The sequence below is a fragment of the Cibotium barometz genome, chromosome 13 (assembly GCF_041138505.1).
Source record: "Cibotium barometz isolate CiBa-2024 chromosome 13, ASM4113850v1, whole genome shotgun sequence".
NCBI lineage: Eukaryota > Viridiplantae > Streptophyta > Polypodiopsida > Cyatheales > Cibotiaceae > Cibotium > Cibotium barometz.
In genome coordinates, this window is record NC_141058.1 from 41,022,462 (window position 1) to 41,047,192 (window position 24,731).

General features: G+C 43.2%; 1 protein-coding gene across 3 annotated transcripts; it reads left to right on the forward strand.

Annotated features, from left to right (window-relative positions):
- Positions 1-765: 765 nt before the first annotated feature.
- LOC147632683 (molybdopterin synthase sulfur carrier subunit-like) lies at positions 766-17,582 on the forward strand. Of its 3 annotated transcripts, none has more exons than XM_086807495.1 (3): positions 766-981; positions 16,687-16,818; positions 16,885-17,248. In XM_086807495.1, the coding sequence occupies exons 2-3, from the start codon at positions 16,690-16,692 to the stop codon at positions 16,993-16,995; spliced, it is 240 nt and encodes a 79-aa protein (XP_086663621.1). In that variant the 5' UTR covers positions 766-981; positions 16,687-16,689; the 3' UTR covers positions 16,996-17,248. The 3 variants fall into 3 exon arrangements, 2 of the variants coding, with proteins under 2 accessions (XP_086663621.1, XP_086663620.1); XR_015267221.1 differs by lacking the exon at positions 16,885-17,248 and adding an exon at positions 17,377-17,582 and having other exon boundaries at positions 785-981; XM_086807494.1 differs by having other exon boundaries at positions 804-981; positions 16,687-17,248.
- Positions 17,583-24,731: the final 7,149 nt, after the last annotated feature.

Below are 24,731 nucleotides of genomic sequence, written 5' to 3' on the forward strand. Positions count from 1 at the left end.
ACTTTCCATTTAATTCCTTTTTAAAATATGACTTTCTCTTTGTCGAATTGCAACTAGTAAATAAAGGAGTTTGGCCATACGTGTTGAGGGGTTAGGAACGGATCTTACATCCTCCCCCACTTGAAAAACCGAGATGCCCTCATCTCGAATATCTCCTCTTCTTTTTCCTAGGTAGCATCTTCCACTAGGTAAAATTTCTATTTTACCAGACCTTTCCTTAGGGTTATGTTCCTAAGGGTCTTCTCCGGAACATCTAGGATGGTTCAACTATCCTTGAGTCCAGGAGATAAGTTATTCCTCTCCTAGTAAGTGATCTGCGTCAAGCACATACTTCTTAAGTAAATTGACATGGAATACATTCTAGACCTTTAGATGATGGGGAAGCAGTAATTCATATGCTTGCCTCCTGGTGATGATTTTTTAATTTTTAAACACAATGCACACTGCATAATCTCTCTTTCTCTCTTGGGGCTATTGCCTAGCTTAAAAGTGCGATGCAAGGGTTTTGTTTTGTGAGCCCTCCGGAAGGTAGAAGACTCTAAAAATTGAGCTCTCCATGGACTGGAGCCATTTTGGGAGGTGATGGCTGCCATTAATTAAAAATTTGAAAAATTTGAATCTGTTGATACGTATGAAATTCAAAACCTTATTAGTTCACGGTTTCCAAGTTCCAACACCTTGGAAAAAAAACATCTCCTTTTCACTAATAATAATCCAATTTCTTTTTTACAATACCATCCAAGCATATTCGCTACTTAAATAATGGATTAAACCCAAAAAAAACGCAGAATTAGCAGTAAATAATCCAATTTCTTTTTTACAATATATTCTCTACTTAAATAATGGATTAAACCCAAAAAAAACGCAGAATTAGCAGTAATCAGCGAAGCGTAACCAGAACCAGAACCAGATCTCGTACAGCTCTGTGAAGCCTACTCGTGTGATCACTCTGGACGCTTGTCTCTTACATGAGTAGCGAAGGTATTTCTGTTCTGTTTGGGCCTGTTTTTTTCGCTTTTGTTGTTGTTGCTGTTGTTGTTGTGTCCTCAAGTATGTTTTTTAACCCTAAAACGAGTCATTTCTGCTCTGTTGCCCCAAAGACCCCCATGTTGAGTGAAGGGGCTGGTGCTAATTGGCAGAATTGTGCTTCAGCGTATTAGAGCCTTGAAATTCTCGAAGGAGTACCGGAGTCTGGAAATTCTTGAAGTGGAATTCGATCCATGGGAGACTGATTGGCGAGTTGGGCTAGGTATAGAACTAACGGACGGGCACCCAAGTATGGACGGGCGGGCGCCCAAGTGTGGACGCCCGATGACCGGTCAAGAGCCTATAAAAGAGTGGCCAAGGTTAGTCAATAGTTCATAGAGTCTCGCGTGTCTTTGTGAGAGCTCTATGATCAGGAGCCTGGATCTAGTGCAGACGTGCACCTGCTTTATGCAGCCAAGGCCAGCAGCAGCAGTCTTGAGGCCCACGAGGGTAGCTTCGTGGCGGTATGGGACGTTATGGGGTAGAGGTTGGTCGGTACGTCTAGCTAGTTAGCTTAGCTCGTGGCTCGGTGGGGACAGCCAAGACTTGTGGGTTTTGCCCATGGCTGTCAAGGTTGGGAGGTGAGCCAGGCCTGCACCCCCTTCATGTTGTTTGGCTTTGTTTCGCAGGGTTTGAGTCTTGTATATCAGGAGCGTCTACAAGTTGATCCTTGGGGGATTTAAGAGTGGTATCAGAGCATACCTCAAAGAACATGCAAGTCGGTAGGTAGAGAAGAAACCCAAGACTGTCAATCTATTTATCATGAAACCGCGGCCATGACATCAGAAGAGTACCATGACTTTCAGTAGTTTAGACGACCTCTCAGAGAGGAAGAATTTCTTTCTTGGAGAACCAAGAGAGAACAAGACCAAAGAAGGGCTCAAATGTTCGCAGATTTCATCAAGGATTGAGTCACTGAAGTCGAAGGAGTTGAAGCTGCTAAAGCCTATCTTCGAGTCACCATTGCAAAAGGATCTAGAGCTACCCGTTTTATTTCTTATGGAGGAGACAAGGAAGCTACTCCTAGGCGTGCTCTCTCGCTCTCTCACATGCAGATTCCTCGGGACAAGTAAGGGAAAGGAAGGCAAAGACGCCAGAGAGATCTGAAGATCATCAGATTGACATCATGCTAGGAAGTTTGACAAGTGGTTTGTAGTGGTGTTTAGCCCATTGCATATTTCGACAAATAAAGCCATAGAATCTTTGTGGACCAAAGCTGAAACAAAACCCTTTTGAAGCATTGAGACTTTATGCTAGCAAAGGACCGGTGTTGGTTATTCTACACCTTTTTGTGATTGAACATGATGAGATTGCATTGGAGCAGTCTTCAACCAAGCAGGCCATGTTGTGGCTGATGAATGTCAAAGACAACAAGAAAGCAGATGCATTATCTCGGAGACCATTGAGCCATGCGGTTTATATGGGTTACTGAAACGTACCCATATTCTGTTTCATGATCTAAGCACAAAATTTCTCAAGATTTACTGAAACCGGCCTTCAGAAACTTGACGGGCGGTGAAACAAACACTCGCACACAAAACACTTCAACACCTTTGAGGACCTGGAAAAGGAAAACAAACAGGGGGAGCTAGAGTGCTCCTGCAAAAAGTACACGGACACCGGTTGGCCCTAAATCGCAGTGGTGCCCCTTGCGGTATTTCTTTAATTTAATCAAATTTGAGTACAAAGTACAACTTGTAGAATCCTCCATCAATAGGATCCCTTATAGTTTCACCCAGGACTTCCAAATAAGAACTCTCGTTATTACAGCAGAGCATACCATAGAGAAGGCACACCTGTACAACACCTCCCTGCTTTCGAAAGGTCTTCTCCATCTCAACTATGGATCCTTCGAACCTTTTCCCAAACAGTAGTAGGGCTGTACCGTACCACATGTCTTTTCCTATAGCCAGAGCTTGCATGTAACCTCGAGAAAACTACAACCTGTTCACATGAATCCAAAGACATGTTTTCCACATGAAACCAAAGACCTGTATTTGATAAACCAAAGACCTGTATCCCATAAACCATAGGCCTGTTTCCTCAAAACCAAAGTCCTGTTTCCTCTCGAAAAGCCAAGGTCCTATTTCCATGAGAAATCCACAGATACACCATCCAAGCATGGTGCCAGAACTAGGGTTGATTTCCGCAGCAATACCCTACGCTTTTTCCATAACCCAGAGAGAGAAAGATAGAGGCCGTTTCAAGCAATCCCTGAATACACATAAGTTCAAGACGAAGAGGAACACATCTCTTCCATGAACATCATCCCGTGTATTTGTAGCTTGGTCTCTGTATCCAAATCTCTTCAACAGGGCGTGAATCCATGATGAGAGAGAGAAAGAGAAAAGCCTATCTCTAGTCTCCTGCATCAAGTAGGTTTGGGGAAAATCTGTCGTATAACAACAGTAAGGAGCAAGGCTGCGGAAAATCTGTCGTATAACAACAGTAAGGAGCATCAATAGCAGCCTTGCTCGGCCGTACAACCCACACAAAGTCGCCACAACAGCAGCCGAGAGCAACACGGAGGCGCGCACAACAACAGCCCAACAGAGGCGCCATACAATAGCGCGAACGCACGAAGGCGCGCACAGCAGCAGCGCACATGTGCGCTTCCTATCTTGCAGTCGTTGGCCTACCCCTGTTGACCTGCGCAAACCAGCTCAGCCCTCGTGCGCTTCTTGTCTTGCAGTCGTGCGAGTTACCTGTGATCTCTGGCGACCAGCCACCCAAAGAGAGAAACGCCGCACACACACACCGAATCCTGTGCTCTTTGGCGACCAGCCTTAGATGCGCCTCACACCACACGCCACACGCCACACGACGACTCCTATAGCCAGCCTACGAGAGAGAGAGAGAGAGAGAGAGAGAGAGAGAGAGAGAGAGAGAGAGAGAGAGATTCAGGCTGCGATCCCAAGGTGATGCGCCGCCCTTCGCTTTTATAACCAAAGATGCGATTCAGTTCGCTTTCTCCAAAAAGCCAAAAGCAAATAGCAAAAACGCATCTTCCAAAAAAAAATTTTCTTTAAAAATTTTAAAGTTTTTAAAGTTTTAAAACCTTAAAAACTTTAAAATCCCTTTTTGTCCCTTTCACACTTGGGCTGGCCACATATGGGTTTCCTTTTCAACTCCAAACCAATGCCATTCACACTGTCCACCATGTCCTTGTGCCCACCTACATAGTGTCCAAAGAAAAACACAGGGTCGTAACATACCCCCCTCTTGAAAAAAATAGCAAGCATCCTCGATTAGTGGATATAAAATTATCCGTTGCACAATCATTAAACATAAACAAAGCGAGCTGATTCTTGAGTTGTCCCCAAGCTTTGCATACAATCTTATCTTTGCCCTCATGGATTGTATCCCCTTGCACATCGGGAACGCCTTGGGCTTCGGTACATTAGCATTTTCAGCTTTGTTCTTCTTATTTGGGCATGCTCTTGCCATGTGCTCGGTGCTGCCACAAGTAAAGCATTTGCCTTCACGCATATATTGCTCCTTCTTCTTAACACTAAGACCAAAGTTTGCCAGCTTATAAGGACGCTTTTTAGCAAACTTATTTTCAGCTTTTGGACCTGATTTGGCTTGATTTTGGTCCCTTTTAGGTGGCTGTCCATCATTTTGCAGGTTTTGGACAGCCCTCTCTTTGTCTTGAAATGAGGGTTTAGCCTTATTGGATCGACTCAATTTGAGTTCCAATTGCTCGGTGGCAGTGGCGGCTGCGATTAATTGGTGTAAGGTATGACCAGGATACATTTGTAATCCCGCTTTGTACACGGGTTGCAATCCCGATTGAAACCTTCTCTTCCTTTCCGACTCGGTGACATGCATAAATGGAGACACCTCCAAGAGCACTTTCCAAAACTTTTGTACATATGCATTTACCGATTCCCCCTCATTTTGCTTTACCCAATCCCACTTCATTGTTATCTCATTCAATGCATTGGGAGGCAAGAATTGAGCATAGAACCTCTCCTTGAACTCTTCCCATGATCTAACAGGATTCGGTGAGAGCTTCTCCGTGAGCCACCAATGGGCAGCAGTGCCTTTCATGAATTTGCTTACATGCCGGATCATGGATTTCTGAGTGAAATCCTCATTACTGAAAGCAATATCAAACTGGGCAATAAAAGCAAGTACCTTTGATGCATCATATTCCCCATGATATGTGTCAAACTTCACAGATTTGTCTCCGGCTTTGAAGTCACGAGACTTTGATGCATGTGTGTGCATCTCAACATGTTTTCCCCCATGTTTGTCCATTGGGACAGTCCCTGTGACTGGCATCATTTTTGGACCAGAAGGTGATGCATAAGGCATAGATACATGTGCCCTGTAAGCATGAGGCATGGCTGGCCCCTCAACATGCATTGATACATTTTCAGCCATAACTTCTCCCTCACGAGCACACTCGAAGGCATGAGTGGCATGAGAGAGACGCGGAATACCTGCACCAACAGAAAATTGCAGCCCATGTTGCATGTGTTGTGCATACACATTTTCAGCTGGCAATGGCATTTGACATACATTTTGATCACTGCCATAAACATTGTATCCTTCACGGGCTACATGAGGTATTCGTGCATGGCGTGAAGTCACTGATTGTTCCTCTCCCATCACATGGAGATTCATCCTCTTAGACATAAGTTCTTGTTCGGGCACTTGTGGGGATTCCAAGACATGTGGGATGGTTGCCTTTTCTGTATAGGCATCCTCGGTACGAGCCAAGTATGCACGTGCTGCATCCCTCGGTTGCATGTGCAACTCTTGAGCAATCATTGCCATTGCATGATCCATATAAGATTCAGCTTTCTTGGCTTTCAAACGGTCATGTACCAATGGATCCTCGCGGCGATAGAGATTCAATTCTTCTTATTGTGCATGGAGAAGAGCCTGCATACGAGTAAGTTTAGCCCTCAAGACTATGGACTCTTCTTCTTGCATCTTCTCTTTGCCACGGGACGGCTGTCCCACATATTCATGTTCCCTATTGTGCACCACATGAGTTTGCTCATTCTGTAAAGCATTGGAGACATGCATTTCATTGTCCTTGCCTCTTGTATTAGCATCTCCAACATTCATTGTATGGCTGTTTATAATGTTCTAAGTGTAGAGATAGCTGGTGTTCACGGTGATCGTCTCTCACGATAGAAGTGAAAGAGAACCGTAAGCTCTGATACCAATGTAACTTGGTTGAACACAATGCTGATCAATACACTTAAATACACTAAGATTTGAAGGACACTTACTCAAATACAAGAAGTAAATTGCTGAATTGACAAGAGACACACAATAAGCCGGAACGGCCAACCCCTCCCTTGAGTAAATTGTATTACTATTGGAGAAATTCAATACATAGCTTCACGGGCATCCATTGCCAAATCCTCCATGTCAATGCATATGAAATTCAGCATTTAGAAAACAATGGTATGTCGATGTAGATCACCAAGGAGCTCCCTTGATGCCCGGTGTCACAAACCCCTATATTCTAGGGACATGCGGATGCGTGTCAGGCCTAGAAACATGCGGATGCATGTATGTATTATACCTGGGCATGTGTATGGATCATATGAGTGGATGCATATGAGTCCAAGGACATGGCAGGACATTTGTGGACTTTCGGGCGGTGCCCATGTGGATTCCGGCCATGCACACATGGTGTGTTATGATGGCAGGCGGAATATTTTCAAGTACAAGAATGATGATAGATGGTTCTCCAAGTTTACATGTGCACAATGCATAAATGATGCATGCCATAACTTTATTTTACTTTGTGTGACATTGTCTTGCTGCCTGGACAATGCTTGTTATTTTGGCTTGTGAAGTCCGAGGGACCGGGGACGCCTGGGCACCTTGTGGACACGTGTGTGCACTCTTGTTTGGGCCTAAAACTGTGGGCTTATGGATTTTGCACGTGGTAAGTGCGTCCACACTCAATTTACAGCTTACTTCATTTACTACTAAGGTTTATTGGTTTGCAGGTCCACACTCATTAATAAGTGGCCGGACAACTTATAATGCGTTCGCATTTGGTTGGACCAAAATTAATGAAGTCCGGACAGCTTAGGGCCATTTCCCATTTGGTTGGACCTAAACTTATAGAAACAGGACAAATGGAGCACTATGGGCTGGACACCTTATGGGGACACATGTCAGCCAGCATGTGTACCCACCCACCAGGCCCCTGAGGTGGCACCTGAAAAAGGCGCCTCCCTCAAGAGGCCCTTTTGGGCTGTTTTACTCATTATTCAACATATTGGAGAGCTGGTTGGAACTTTGGGAGTTGCTACAGGGCTGGTTGCTTGCTTCCTGGACTCGCACAAGCTTGGACAACGATCCCCACACTCTTCTAAAGGGCTGGTTGGCAAATTTCAGACCTGCAATTTCTGGTTATTGCGAGTTTTGGGCTGGTTACAGGTGTCCAAAGTCAACTTGGACAGTACAGGACAGCTCTAGGGACCTCCACAGGGCTGTAGGACCCTGTACAGGTGGATTTCTCGCGACAGAAAGTTGCTGTTTTGGACTGGTTATTGCACAAAACAGGCCGGACAGCAATGGAATATGTGAGCATGGATGTGTCTCAAGGATTCCTGGTTTAGCAGGTGCTTAGGGCAAGCATTGGGGACACTTGCTCGCGGAGTACACAGGTTTCTGGATCAGTTTCTCGCGTGGAAACAGGGCCTAAAGATCGATTTACATCTTGTGCAGGGCGGATGTACGTGTGAAGAGGCTTGTGCAGGGCGGATGTACCTGTGAAGAGGCTTGTGCAAGGCGGATGTACCTGTGTGTAGGGCGGATGTACCTACAGATTCTCTTGTTTGAAATGTATTCATTCATAATGTATTTGGAAGAATCAGGTGCAGGCTGGTGGTGAATCCCCAGGCACCCGTAATCTTGTACTTTGCAGACTCTTTTGGTAATATAACCTAAAGGGGGGGGGTCAGCCTATCATCGGCCCCTTTATGTGGTGTACTGTCATTTTCAGCTTTGTGGTTGTAATGCTCAAGTGTTAAGTGCTCAGAATCGTGTTCACATTTATACGATTCCAATACACGCGTCCGCCTCCCGTTACACCCGGCCCGACTTCAGTGCCCATATTCTCTACCATTGGCTCTATGTTCTACCAAGCAAGGTAGCAACGTCTTCAAGAGCACATAGGACAAGAGAAATACTACACAGGGCGGCTAAACAAGGAGTCTTGCCCTTCTACTGAATAAGTAATGACAACACATTGTCCAATTAGCTTACCAGTCTTCTAGAAGTTGTTGCAAGCGGAAGCCTTCGCGTTGGAAGCTTTAGGAGTGTTGATATCTTCGATTTGCCGCAATCCTTCGCGACAAAAGTCTTCAAGAGGATGAAGGGAACCCTGGGAAAGCTTCCCCTATGGTTCAATTTGAGAAAGGAAGGCTGAAATTAGGGTTTTCAGCAAAAAGACTAGAAATTACAGCAAAAATGAGAGCTGTTTTGCTGAATTTCAGTCATTGGGAGTGAGTAAGAGAGTGATTAGCACTTAGAAACACTCTTGGAAGCTTGGAAACACTCTTGGAAGCTTGGAAAACACCCTAGCAAGTTGGGTATGGCTATGGAGAGCTTCGAAATGGAGAGAAATGGTGGACAAACAGAGTTTTCAGTCTCCAAAAATCCTCATGAAGAGAAAACACGAATTTTCTCTTGATAAGTAAGTGAATTGGGGTCCAATCAGGTGAAGGGACATGGGGAGATGCCCATTTATGAGTAACAAGGGAGGATCAGGTCCTGGACATTGAGTCTTGTCCGCCTCGAGACTTCAGTGAGTGTGAACTTGGAAGTGGTCATAATTTATAAGTGACTTTTGGGCGCCCAAACTTTAATGAAGTGGGAACGCATTCACTTATAAATATTGGCCAAGTCCTAAGGGCTGTTTGAGCGTCCCCTAGCCCGGAACTACACATAGGTCATGTAGGCATGAAAACAGCATGCAGTTTCATTTGCAGGAAAGCACATAAAGATGCTATGCAATGCAGCATTGGCATGAGCAATTTCCGTTCATGAAACCATATAAGACCAGGCGTTTCCAGGCAAGTATATGCGATACCAGACCCAGTGGAAAGCCAATCCTCCAGGCGTTTCCGGGCATGTACACAAAGGCACAAGTCCCAGCGGAAAGCCAAGTCCTCCAGATATTCCGGGCATGATAACATCAAGTCCCAGCGGAATATCATATCCAACTATACAGCATGACACATGTCAATCACATGCATAGGCACATTCCATAAGCCATGGACACCAATCCAATATGTACATAGTGTGAAAGCAAGAGTGAACCATTCGGGTGGCCAAATGGTGACACTGTCACGTCAAAGTGACAACAACTCTTGCTTGTTCCTTCAGAACCTGCAGCAAAAGTCTAAAATCAAATGGAAACACGTAACCTGTGTTAACCAAAAAAACAAAACCATGCATCATTCTACATATGACAAACATATGCATGACACATATATGCATTTGCAAACAATATGCTCCTCAAGATGCTCTACCCACTCCACAATAACATTCTCAGGGTTGCTCGCAAGCCTTACACCCATGGGTATCCCGCACAGGACCCACTACTGGAGGTACAACATGAGCATATGAAAGCACTCAATGCATCTAAACTATACATCCACTAAGTACTTTCCACATATGTCCCTCTTGATGCTTTACACACTCTACTTATGGCCATCTCGCAGGAGCCACATTCAGTGATACACCATGAACATGGTAAAGTACCTTTCCACATATGTCCCTCTTGATGCTTTACACACTCTACTTATGGCCATCTCGCAGGAGCCACATTCAGTGATACACCATGAACATGGTAAAGTACCTGATGTATCATACCAACATACATGCATCTCATCCTGACACATCGAGAGTATTGCCCAATGTATTCTCAAGGGTACCAGGATCCAATGGCACCAGAATACCATAATATCTCGGAAAGTGGATAAATACATGCACACACAGAGTTCAATCCATATATGAACCAAACCAATCTCTAGGACTGCTCGCAAGACTTATGCCCTTCATAGAGTCTTGAAGTGTTAGCTCAGGTTGCTGCAGACTTTGAGCTCAACCAAACCATGCCATTCCAAAGGAGACCAACTCCACAAATAGCATCATCTCAATATCCAATTGACCGATCCTGTGGTCAAGAACAACCAGAACCATATGACAAAGATCAATGTCCCAATCTTCCTCAGTCATACCTTAGTTCCAAAGGCAAAAACCATTTCTGTTACCCATAGTTGTAGACAGAGTTATCCATAGTTGCAGTTATAGTTCATGGTGCGGCCGACTTTGAACCATACCCAACTTTACCATGTCATGTGACTAGTCACAAAATCATAGAAGTCCCAAAAGCAGATGTACTGTCAGCCTTAGTACCTCGGGTGAATACAAAGATGTCACCAAGTGACTTCTAGATGAAAAACTGAGCCTATCTATAACAAGGGAGTGGAGGTGCTACCCCCCTCTTGAGCATCAGGCAATGCTCCAGACCTATGCTTTGCTGAACCTGAATGAGCCGTAGCAAGAGTCGGCTCCAATTCAAAGGCATCAAGATAAAGCTGCAATACCTGAGGTGAATCTGCTAAGTCACCCTCCTCCATCTACTTTGCATCCATCGGTGAATAGTTCTTGAACTTCACAAGATAGCGACGGGAAACTTTACCCTGTACCTTTCTTTTCTTATGTGCCAGTATCTGCTCAAGAATAAGAACCACATCAAGTTCCTCTGCTTCCAACTGAGCCTCATCTCATATATCCTCAAGGACCCAAAACCTGCTTGCACTCCACCCAAGTGGTAAGCACAAGTTCCTAATGAAGCATAGTAGATCACCACTGCTAAACATAGAAAGAAGCTGCCTTCCGAACCCATGAAGCCTCCGTGAAGATACCACTGGTGACAAAGTGTCGAAAGCCATAGCCTTCAACCCATGTTTTGCACCATAACACTTCAACTGCTTCTTGTTCCTGGCTGACTACTTTCTGTCCTTGGTGTCTTTTCTCCTGAGCTTCATCTTTAGCTTTTGCTCTTCACCTGATATAGGCAAAGACAATCAATCCTGCGTTGTCTCCTGTACTTTCTTTTCACTGTCCACATGTTGAAGCTTTTGATGTGACAACCACGGGCTCGCCTCCTTGAGAAAGTCGACGATATCCCAACGATGGAACCATGAAACCGGCCTTCAGAAATCTGACAGGCGGTGGAATAAACACTCGCACACAAAACACTTCATCGCCCATGAGAACCTGAAAAAGGAAAACAAACAGGAGAGCTAGAATGCTCCTACAAATAATACAAGGACACCGATTGGCCCCAAAACACAGTGGTGCCCCTTGCGGTATTTCTTTACTTGATCAAATAAGAGTACAAAGTACAACTTGTCGAATCCTTTACCAATAGGATTCCTTTTAGCTTTTCATCCAGGACTTTCCAAATAAGAACTCTCGTTATCAGAAAAGCATTCCATAATGAAGGCACACCTGTACGACACCTCCCTGCTTGAAAAGGTCTTCTTCATCTCAACCATGGATCCCACAACCCTTTCCCAAACAGCAGTAGGGCTGTACCAAACCATATGTCCTTCCTATAGTCACAGCCTGCATGTAACCTCGAGAAAACTTTAACCTGTTCACATGAATCCAGAGACATGTTTTCCACATGAAACCAAAGACTTGTATCTAATAAACCATAGACCTGTATCCTCGATACCAAAGTCTTGTTTCTTCATGAAAGACCAATGTCCTGTTTCCATGATGACAGATAAATCCTCATATGCATCATCCAATCACAATGCCAAAATTCCAGAGAGAGAAAGATAGAGGACGTATCAAGCCATCCTTGAATACACATAGGTCCAAGACAAAGAGCAACACACATCTCTTCCAAGAACATAATCCTGTGCATATATAGCCTAATCCTCTGTATCCAAATCTCGTAAACAAAAATCTGCTTGCGAAGAGAGAGAGAGAGAGAAAGACCCCTTGGCTGTTAGCCCCTCGGTGCCTCCTTCAACTCACCGTCTTCCAAGAGAGAGAGAGAGAGAGAGAGACCCACGCTGACTGCTTCCATACATGCAGCCACCTGGCGTAGAGAGCCTCCCATCTGACCCTCGTTTGACTGCTCAACTATCTGCATAGAAACTCCTGCTTGATGCCTACCTAGCTGCCCATTGCTGACAATAGCCCTTAGATATAGTCGCGTGTCGCTTTTTACCGGTAGTAACCCATGCTCAACCACCTGATCACCTACTTGACTGCCCATGCATAACAGCACTTGTCTGGAGCCTAGGTGCAGCAGCACCCTACTGTAGGTCATGTGCATCAGTATCTTATCAGCGCCCAACAGCAGCACAGCAACAACAGCATCAACCAACAGCAACGGCAGTGGCTAGCAGCGGCCAACAGTAGCTCCAGCTGGCGGCAGCACAGTACCCAGCGGCGGAGATGGTCCTGTACCCGGCGGCGACAGTAGTAGGTCTCGACGGAGGTGGCAGCAGGACCCGGTAGCAACAGTAGCAGCAGCAACGATGATATCGGCTGTACTCGACAGCGGTAGCGGCTGCTCCTAGTGGCGGCAGCGGCTGCTCTTGATGACGGCAGCGGCTGCAACAGCTCCTGGTGGCGGCAGCAGCAACAACAGCTTCTGGCTCCTGCGCAGTAGCACCACCCCACGCGTAACAGCAGCGCCAAAAGCAACTTTAGTAGCGCCCAGCGTAAGCCATCCGGCGCTCTCCACACGGCGACCAGCACCCACACGATTTCCTCAAGCTCGCCACCCTTATAAAGAGAACGATGCGCTTTTCATAAAAACGCCAAAAAGCAAGGGTTTGAAAAACGCATGCTTTTCAAAGAAAAATATTTATTTATTTTTTATCCTCAAAGGTTTTAAAAACCTTATAACATCAAAATCCTTTTTGTCCCCTTTTTTTACACTTGGGCTGGTCATACTTTATGAGTTTCCTTTTCACATTTAGCTAATGCCTGTCCACACTGTGCATCCTGTGCCCGTGCCCGTGCCCACGTGCTTGTTGTCCAGAGAGAAAAACACAAGGTCGTAACACTGTACCAAGAGTAGCCAAATGCTGTACAATAGCATCCTCCTCGAAGGTCGGCATCGCCAGATGTAAGAACTCAACTGCCCCCTTTGAAAACTGATGTCGGGACTCCATAGGCCCAACCAAATCAAAATCCCAATCCTTCAAGCCCTGGAAGTACCACTGTGCCCCAGGCACGGTCACGGACACACCTGACCACAATCCAGTACCCTCACACAGAGTAAGGGAAATAGGAACATTCATAGTAGTGGTAACTGAAGTAGTAGTAGCCTCCTCAATAGCATCACACAACGTAGAAGCAGGCTCCTTCATAGAAGGCAAAGGGACCAGCAACACATCCTGGTCACTGGTTGACGAAGAAAGAGTTGGAGGCGAAGCAATAGGAGACAAATCCCCCTGAGAAGTTGTGAACAAAGATAGCCACTTTCTTCCTCAAAAACAGTACCAAATATATCATCCTGGCAGGGAGAAGTATGCACAGAAACTGAAGGCAAGGCAACAGGAGAAACAAACTCCTCAGATGCAATGAGCAAAACTGGCCCACTATCCTTCGTTGCAGGAATATCTCCAAAAGAAGTATCCATAAGATCACTGGTTGCATAGCACCCAGAAGCAGAAACCATCTGCCGATCACTGGCATCACCATACAGGTCACAAAGCAACTGCCACACAGAGAAAGTAGAAGCATCATTAGGAGCATAGATGAAGTGTCGAAGAACCAAATCCTGACAATTCAGGAGGAGAAAGCCATAGATCTGTCCGTCAGTCTTCCTCCACCGACACACATCCTCTACAGAGGCAAGGTCCGGCAAGCACCGATTTTTGTAGGAGAGAAACTCCATCAAACCATACTCCTTGAGAATAGAAGTAACCTGCAACTTCCATGACGGAAAGTTACCAACATCCAACTTGTCTGCCTCATCAAGGAAATAACAAGAGAGTGGTACGGGAGCCAAATCTGAAGTTGTCATCATTGATCCAATCAATAGAACCAACCCTCATAAGATAAAACTGTCCAAAACAAAAAACACTGATATAGGGCCCTTCCTCCCACCAAAATGCAGCCCTAAGAGGCTGGACAGCACCCGAAAATCCTCCTGTAGCAAAAAACGCAGAAGCTTCTGTCGACTGTACCTCCAACCTTGAGGTCACTAGAAGAAGGAAGCAAAAAATGCTGATTTGATATAGAAAGGAAAGGCAACCACATAGGGCTTGGGAATATGCTGTAAGAGGGTGAAAGAGGGAAAGGCAACAACAAGGACAGTAGCTTGGGCTCTCCTCAAGAAAAAACGCACAATCTCAGAAGAAGAAGTGTCCTCCACATGTACCAAGGGTACCACCAAAGCCCGAACTGCCACAATCCCCCTCTGCACTAGGGAATGACCACTGGAGAGGAAAACGCAGCAAAAGAAGCGCTGCTGTCCTGAAAAAACAGGCTGCCTATATCCAAACTCTACATGGAATGAAACGCTGATCAGAAAATTACCTTATGGCTGCAAGTGGTGAAGCCAATCTGAAGAGGATGTGATCAGCAGATGCTGTCCAGAAAACACAGCAACAAAGAGGCTGCAAATTTGAGAAAAAAACGCAGAGGAGAGGGTGCTGAAAATAGGGCTGAATCTGGGGCAGCAGAGGAGTCGCTGAACCGGGAGCGATGATACCATGAAAGAGTGCACGGAGCGGAAGCAAAGGGGCACTAGAGCGTGCTGAATAGAGAGTGCGAGAGAGAGAGAGAGAGAGAGAGAGAGAGATGGAGCAACTATGCTGAATATACTGAAGCAAAACAGTCCCAAAGCAAGAGACACAAATAGTCTCATAAGTGAGGGAGCAAAATATGTACAAGACTGAATGAAAAGTGAGAGGCCAGCCCCACCTATTTATAGATGAGGAGAGCTGGCCGACTAGATCTAAATAGTTGGCCAATTGGGAAAATACCAAACAGGCTGGGAAAAATCCCAAAAAATATATATATAATAGGGGTGGCCAGCCCAGAATCAAGGGCCATGCAAAAGGGACCAAAAGGACACCAAAAATGGGCAAAAACTGGGGATGAATGTGCTAACATCTAGAACCTTTACAAAGAAGGGACTTTCTTGTGGAGATATATACCCATCTCAGTGTGGGAGAATCTTGGGATTACCTTGTCCAGATTGGATTGAGAACAAAGAGCTTTTGTGGATACTTGGGAACATCAGTTGGACTCATTGGATTTTGGTACTAGCCTGGTGTAAGGCTGTTGTGGGTCATCCTCGTGGTGAGCTCGGCATCAGTTATCTTGTGCCTCGAAATCGACCTCAGCCCGATCTCGACATCGACACCTTTGTTTGATATTGTATTCATTTGTTCTATTGGTCCTGGCTTGGAAAAGCCCGTGGATTGTTCTTGAAACCACTTAGCGTGGTGTACTGTGTGAATCCCCAATTCCCATCTTTCTCTCCCCCTTCTCTCTCTTTATCTTTATCTCTCGTACACGTGGTTGCATCTGTCACTGCACGCTCTGTTGGGCGTATAGTGACAACTAGTTGCTAAGAAGGGAATGGGCTGCAAAAACTCCTTGGGGATCGAATTTTGAATTTGGTTGCCTTTTGTAAGGTACCCAAGGATTATCCGACCTAGAACCAAAACCCTATCGAGGTTTCATAGACCTGACATCGTATGCATCGTATGACCGCAATAGATTGCAACTAGCGACTCACCACCCAATCGTAGGTTCATTGCGCCCCCCCCCCCCCCCCCCCCCCCCCCCCCGCGCGAGGTCTGATTACCACGAGCCTGCTTGGTACCGATGGCCTTAACCTAGCGTCCATACCACACTAACCTTGAAGCTCCATGGCCATGAGGTCTTGCACGTGCTTGGTAGCCCGTGTGGATAACTCCATAACTCATAAGTGTCCCCAAGGTCACTTTTATAGCAATAACATGGCAATTATTGGCCCTTGCTTTGTTTATAAGCTTTTAGCCATTATTAGCTCTAGGCCATTAATTATAAGCTCTTAGCCAATCTAGACCTCATCTTGCTAGGCTTGTTGGGACGCAACACTGGTTGTGCTTGCCAACACAATCAGGGCTCTTGTGGAAAGTGGCCCCTAGTTTGGGCACTGTTGGAGGTCAGCTCGTTTCTTCACAGAGCTGCCCATGATAGGTTGTAGGTTTTCATGACCGAGCAAGGCGCATGCATTGGTAGCTAGTAGAAAGCAGCTTCAATGGTTGGGTAGCAGGGTCTGATGCATGTGACGTCACTAAAACTAAATGTGGTGGGTCTAAAAAGTTAATCAAATTACCTTTTTATAATAAGATCTACATTTTGTGTTTGCGTTTGTTTTTTTGTTTTTGTTTATTTTTGCTGGGTAATAAACAGCTAAACTATAGATTAAAACTAAAAAGGCTTTACTCGATGATAATCACATCCACAATATTGAGGATTATTGTTTCTCAAAAACTATTTTATAAAAGAAAATGACACAGCATGTACACTATTCACTCATTGACTTGGTTATGGCTGTTTTTCTTGTAAGCTCTTCATGGCTTCAGAACTTTAACCAGAGCTTTTTGTTCTTGTGCCAATATGCATTCTTGGCAGGTGATGGATGAGCAACCAAAGAATGAGACCGAACAAAAAGTAGGTGGGAAGAGCATCCAACATATCAACGTGCTCTTTTTTGCAAGGGCTCGAGAGATTGCTGGTCTGTCTGAGACTACCCTCGAAATGAAGGTTGGCTGCTCAAACACCGTTTCTGATTGCATAGAGATCATCACAAGCGAGTTTCCTGGTTTGCAGGAAATCATTTCTTGCATGATTGTAGCCCTTAATCAAGAGTATGTAGATGGCACTGCACTTGTCAAGGATGGAGATGAGTTGGCCTTGATACCACCAATAAGTGGCGGCTGATGTTGCTCGGCTCATGTGGAGTCTAGTGTTGGTTGTCTTAGGAGATGCCAAGGAAGCTAAGTTCTGAATATGCTGCCGTTTCTCTCTTGGTTTCAATGGAAGCTGTCTCTTTAGCTCTTGGTTTCAATAAAAATATGTTTCTTAAGGACTAAAGGATGCTGTGTGTTGCATCGTGTGTGATTCTGGTCTTTTTGGGTCTATGATGCTACTGGAGTAATGTATCTTTAAAATAAGAGGGAACAAACTTGTGAGATAGATTTAACTTGTACTTGGCCTGCCTCAAGCTGTCATCTTACTTTTATATGGTTCTGCACACATTATGTGTAGCAAGCCGTGGTTCTTGGATGGTAATCTTGCTTATGGAATGTTTACCCTGTGCAGATTGTAAAGTGACAGATTTATAAGCCAAAGTCAAATACAAAGACATAAATTTACAACTTCACCAAACCAGCCTTCATAACGCAAGCTTCCTTAGTGAGAGATTATTTGTAATCCATGCAAGTTAACTAGTTCCTGGGCATGGTGGACATTGTGTGTTTCTTTGGGAACTTAAAAGGCAGCCAACCACTGTATCTTCTTCTCTTATTGGACAATAAATGGAGGTTTCTTTGATTTTCCCTTGGCATGAGCCATTGCACAATTTATTAGTGTCAGATTTATCCTCTGTATCTTGCGTCCTCACTACATTTAGATGACTAAAACCTAAAATGCAGTTATGTCACCCTAAGGCTTGCACTCGTCTTTTTTTTTTGACCACCATGCATTGCAAGGCTTTTCATTGCAACCAATTCTCTCTTTATATCCTAGTGGAGTGCATTTGAGTATTTCAAGTGCTGCTTTCATTTTCCTATTAGTTTCTTCTTGCTGATGGTGAATTGTTCTTAGGGATTTATTATCATCTTCAAGGCCTTTCAATCGCTCTTGATCTGCTCACATTTCATTAACATTTTCAGACAATTGATGCTCTCTATTAGTAAGAATCTTAACATCTTCTTCCAACTTTGAGCACTTCACTCACTCTTCTCGTAGTACTTGTTGAGGTGCTCTTAATCTACCTTGCTTAAATACATACATTATCGAATATTGAATAAAAGACCATGTAATATTGGAGCTCTTGAGGCATCACTGCACAAACATTTACGATATAATCCATGCTCACCTTCACCAACATACCTCAGCAAAATGATGATAAACTTTGAGGGGGAAAATTTGCATGTGTAATGGATCTGGATATACAGAACTATCCACCCACAAATCAGTATTCTTCTTTCCTCGTCTTCGATAAAAAGAAGCAACCGCTGCTATATTGATATTTTGCCTGTTGTAATCTGCACCCCTACATGCAACATACTTGTCATCAACTCCAATGTACAGATCTACTTTCCTCTTGCAGTCTGTAACGTCTCCAAGGGGTTACGTTTGTGGGGGGTGATGAGAGTGAGAGGAACAAACAAGGAGAGCCAAAGACAAGGAGGGCAATGTAAGAGAGATGAAAAGAGCAAAAGGCAGTGGAAGTTGACAAGAGAGGAGGATAAAATTTGCAACAATTTAAACTAGAGATGGCGAGCTATTGTAAAAGTGCTTGGCTCATATCCAAGTTTTTCCTCAGAGATCATACGGATTGTAGGGAGACCTCATTTCAACACTTGAAAGGGGAAGGTGGGATGCCCATTGAATTTCAATTGGTTTCCCTTCTTTTTTTCTTGCCTTTGTACCCATTTGTTAGTACTAATATCACAAAGACCATCACTAAAAAAGAAACCACCACTCAGGCCTAATGCAGGCATCATCTCTTTTAAAAGATTTTTTGAGCTTTCTGGGCTCCCATATTTTGGTTGTGCAAGATCAACATTCACACAACACCTAGAACATCAAAGAAAGGAAAGGCACATCAATTCATGAAGGCATGCACATTCCACCAGAATTCTTTTTTTGCAAGCATTTATCAGTGAACAATATGGCAAGTTTCTTCTCATCTCACACACACACACACATCCAATGATACCAAGTCATTTGATCTCAAGCACTATAACTCATGTGGGGTGTGATTGGGAAGAGTCCAGCTTGAGAGCCGATTCTGCAGATAGCATGGGTTGGTGACACTCCTCTCCCAGTATGTGGGAGGCAACCTGCAACATACAGCGTGTAGCCTCCATGAGTGTGATTATTTTGCTTGCCTATGCCATTCTGGTGAGGAGTACAAGGGATGGTGAACTGGTGCATTCCATGCTGCTGGCAGAAATCTTCAAATGCATGAGAATCGCATCACTGTCTGTTCTAATCGTTTTGATGTTGGTCCTCAACTAGAGTTTTGTAACCTTTAAAACAATCAAGAACTTCAGATTTTTTCTTTTGGAATCAAAGTATCGTGTATTTTGTATACTCATCAATAAAGGATGATGAGTGCGAGTGATGTTTGTAAATATTTTTGAGTGATTTTGTCTATTTTTATGGACAAAAATGTTTTTTTCCACATTAATGTAAAGGGGTTTTTCCACAATTAATTATAAGAAGTCAACATTAAGGTATTGTGGACCTTTTGTTATTACTAGAAGAGTGGGAGAACAAGCTTTTGAGCTCTTGCTTTATGCACATTTGAAATGTTTTTCCTGTAAGCATGGTAAAGAAATAGTACCAAATCCTAGTCATATCTTAGGTTATGAATAACTTTGCCAACTAAGGGTCACATTGAGGTAGAACCTAAACTCATCCGTGATACAAGGGAAAGACTTCTACGAAACAGAATTCACAAAAAATGTTTAGTCAAATGGAAATTCTACCTTGTTGAGAAGATGCAACATGGGAACTTGAGGAAGATCTAATGAAGAATTACCCCTACCTATCAAGACAAAGACATCTCAAATCTTTTATGATGGGGAGACGATGTAAGATCCCTGATGCTTGTAATAATTTTTGGAAATATTATGGAGTAATTTTGCCTATTTTTATGTCCAACCAAATGAATATAAAGGGGGTTTTCCTCAATTTAAAAATGCATGTGGAAAATGGAGAATAGAATATGGGCTCATGGGAACTCCCACCACACCTGGCAGAGCCTACCATTTGATGGAGATCCCCTTACGCCATAATCAAGAATGTTAGGCATGCATACATAGAGTCTGTGCATAAGAGCTAATAAACCAGAAGGCCCACGAGTCTAAAGTCCATACTAAGTCTATTCATGCATATTAATCTCTTCAGCTAGATGGAGATCCCCTTAAGCCATAATCAAGAATGTTAGGCATGCATACATAGAGTCTATGCATAATAGCTAAGAAACCATAAGGCCCACAAGTCTATATGTCCATATTAAGTCTATTTATGCATGCCCCACAAGTCTATGTATGCATGTTGGCAAGTCCCTAAGTCTATTTATGCATGTTCCGCAAGTCTATGTATGTATGCCCTGCAAGTCTATTTATGCATGCCAACAAGTCCATAAGCCCATAAGGTCGCAAGCTAGTAAACTAGAAAGCGTGCAAGCCACGCCAGTAAGCGTATAAGCCGATGAGCTGATAAGTCCATAAGTCCATAAGCCCACAAACTCATCGGTAAGTCTATGAGTCCATAAGCTCATTAGTCCATAATCTCACAAGTCTATAAGCCTATAAGCTCATAATTCCCTAAAGTTTTTCTAAACCATGTTTCACTTGAATTAATTTTGTTGTGTTTTAGGATCATGTTACTACGAAGCATGGCTATGTGCAACCGAAAAGTAATGGAAACGTCTAGTCTCAAAACAATAGAAACATGAGGGTTGAGGATGAAGTTGCAAAGAAGTGACAACAATTAGAATAGATCAAAAAATTAAAAGATAGTGATTAGTTAATATTATTCTCTCCCACTTTTTGTCACTCATCATTTGGCAATTTTGGATAGTATTATCTTGTTTTATATATGTTTAGTTATTTTTTTGTTGGGATTGGTGGCATGGTGTCTACCTACTTCTAAAACAGATTGAGGATGGCAAAAATATTGGATACGATTAGTTAAAGGTTCAATTAGCATAGGCTAGAGTCCATTCACTCACAGAGCTATATTTACAATTGTCTTGGTTATTTACATTACTATAAGTGAGTTTTTGTAAAAAAATTTCATAATTAAGTCTTTGTGATGTTAATCATTACATTGTACCATTGTAGGAGGCTATTGTAGATTCCTCTCGGTGGAGGGTAATGACCATGAGAGAACAAGTAATCACGAGTCACGAGACAAATGAATCTCATGATTCGGATGGTTTTAGCTAGACATAGAGATTCATGGATGGTCATAGCTAGATATGTTTTTTAATGGTTGTAGCTACATAGTTAGGATTATTGAGTCAACATTTATATGTTTATGATGCAATCTATATCTTGCATCATGACAATGCTTTTTGTCACGGCACTTGGGATAGATCCCCCACTCCTATATTTTGTATCTTGCATCATGATGATGCTTTTTGTTATGACACTTGGGATAGATCTCCAATCTAATGTTTTGTATCTCGCGTTATCCCCACTTGTATGTGCGCGTGTGCGCGCGCACACACACACACACACATATGTATATATTTCTTAATGAGATTTCTCTCTTTATTTTGTTATAAAAAAAATTTAAAGTTTATTAATTGATTTAACATATCACTAAAGATTTAAAGTTTATTAATTAAGTATTAAAAGTGGGCAATATGTTGGTGACTAACCTCCATAGTAGAGAGAATTACTTAATTGTTATTGCAAACGATGACAGCATGCACTTATTGAATCACCAAGTGTTAGCCAAACTAAAAACACGTGTAAGATCAATCTAAATGAAAGAGATCAAAGAGAGAGAGAGAGAGAGAGAGAGAGAGAGAGAGAGCGAGAGAGAGAGAGAGAGAGAGAGAGAGAGAGAGAGAGAGAGAGAGCTACAAGGTGCAAGACAGAAGTAAGGAAAGAGAGAGGCTCTTCAGATAGAAAGTATGACACAGAGGTTGGATAGCCAAAAGAGCCTTTTCCTAGAGTAGTTATGAAATTTTGTGTCAGTGTGTCATAGAGTGGATTCTAATGTTATTAATGATGTCTTTGCAACATGTTTGCCCCTCACCTCAGCCTCCCTCCCCTGCCTTGCTCTACTTTCTCCTCCTCTCGCTACCTGTTATCCCTCGCCTCCCTATGCAGCTGTACTGAGCTGTCCCCTCCTGCGTTCCTCCTCCTCCTCCTTCACCCAGGAGTGCTACCTTATCCCCCTTGCTGTTCCACGCCTCTGCTGGCCTCCCCCCCCTCCTTACCCTCTTCTTCGTCATCCTGATCAGGTGCTTCTAGCTTTCGGGAAGTTTTCTCTTTGGCAAGATTCAACAACTTGTGGCCTAGCCACTCGGTCATGCCTGCTGACCAAGGCCTCAAGCCTCTCTTTTTTTAGAAGGGAACCTCTAGCTCCTTGCTTTGACAGTCACATCCTTCAGTTCTTGCATGGACGGTTGGGATTCAACCCCTTCGTATCTACATAGCATCTCTGGAGTTAGTGCCTTATGCCATATTGCTTCCTTTCCTCTCGGGGTACCCTTTACAAAGAGTTTACTTTGGCAAATGTTTCATCTGTCGATAGTAGAACGTGTGATCTTCCTTGACATCTTGGTCGCATTGGCGGGTCATCCACTGTGCCACCTCTCCCTGCCTACCAGCTTGTACATGATCAGTCTCAGGCTAGGTGGCTATTATCAGTCAGAATGATTTTGGACAACCATCAAGCAAACCAAAGAGTGATGCAAATCAAGGAGGAGGGAAAGTGTCATTATTGCAAAAAGGCAAGGTATTACATTAGTCAGTGTAGGAAGAGATAGGCCAAGGAGAAGACGAAAGAATCTAGTTTGGCAGTGGACTCGTGCTCCTACAGAGGCAAAGTTGATGATTCAACTAACTTTGTGCATGATGATTGGGCTTTTTGAGTTTGCGGTTATGACGCATCACAAGAGCACTTCTCTCTCAATCTCAATGAGAAACAAGTTATATGATAATTTGACAGACTGAGTGGAGCCTCCACACATATCACCTCTAAGAGGGATTTGTTTAATTCATCAAGGGCTACCCCAAAAGGCAAGAAAGTCACGTGCAAATAACTCTTCTTATTATGTCAAAGGCTTCGGTGAGAACATACTCATAGCTGCAGAAATGATTCATAACTATGCATTTCAAATGTACTTTATGTGCCAAGGATAAAGGTTATGTGGTTAACTTTGAGGATGACAGATACATAGTAAGAGATAGAGAGAAAGACTATGTGATGGTCACTTTTGGGACTTTGTACCGGGCCTGGACTCATTTGAGAAGAGAGCACACATGCATGTTTGGCCACTACTTCTACTTTTGTCATGCAAGAGGTAGAGTTATGGCATGCCATATTTGGGCATGTGAATTATTGCAGTTTGTTGTTTTGTTGCAAAGGCATCAAATGGTGTAGGAGATGACTCATGTGGAGATGCCACCTAGACATGTATGTGAGACAAGAGGCACAAATATCCTGTAAGTAGCCCAAATACGCACCTATGTGCATAGCCAGACACAACGGGCACAATCTGCCACCAAATGCAATCACATGTACTTGTCTTACGCAAACCTATTGCAAAAAACTGAAGGAAAGTGTGGGAAAAAGCCTTGATTTTGCACTTACATATGTAATTTGTCGACACCGGAATAGCGCTTTGTGTAGATAGCCAATGATGGGAAGCTCAATAACCCCAAATTTTGGCAACTTTTGCAGCTTCAATTTTGTGTGCATAGGCACAAAATACCATGTCACAACTGTACGACCACCTCCAAACATGTTGAATTTTTGTAGAGGTGATGCACAAAGTAGAGCGAATATACGTGTGTAGATGATACTCGATTAGGGTTTGGTTGTACGGTTGTACGAGCAAGTCGTACAGTTCTAAAATCAGGGTTTCTGAGGGACAACTTTAAGCTTCAGGTTAACCTATCATCCATAAACAAATGGATAAATTGAGAGAGAAAGATGAATTCTTAAAGAGATAATTGAGACATTACATCTAACCAAGATTGTCATTATGGGAAGAATATCTAACTTCAACATGCAACAATTATTTCCACACCACCATTGGAATAAACCCTTTTGAGACAACTTCACCACAAGTGTAGGCATAGAGTCAAGTATTGCTAGTGCAATAGGTACAATCAGTTACTGTTGGTATACCAAGTATACAATATTCTACGTCGAATTTAACTAACTCTAAGCACATATTTTACATTTCCTTCCTAGGGTTAGACACTTTTCTTCACTAATTCTTAGAAAGATAAACTATGAAATTGAACAAAGTTTACTAGTTTTTAGAAAGATAAACTATGAAATTGAACAAAGATAAACTATGAAATCATTTTACTAAAAATAAAATGATTTCACTTTCCTCACTTCTTTCTAAAAAATAAGGTCACCAATCTCAAGGTCGACTTAGCCTAACCCTAGCTTGGATTAATCTAGATGTAAAATAAAACATCGACAAAGTTTGTATGCAAGTACATGTTAAAATCCTAATCGTACCTATAAAGTACATGTTGAAACCCTAACCGTACTTGCAATTACATGTTGAAACTCTAACATTACTTGTAAGTACATGTTGAAATCCTAATTGTACCTGCAACAACTACATTTAAAAACCCTATTGTACCTACAAGTACATGCTAAAAACCTTATTGTACTTATAAGTACATGCTAAAAACCCATTGTACCGATGAGTACCTATCGATGTCATCCTATACTCC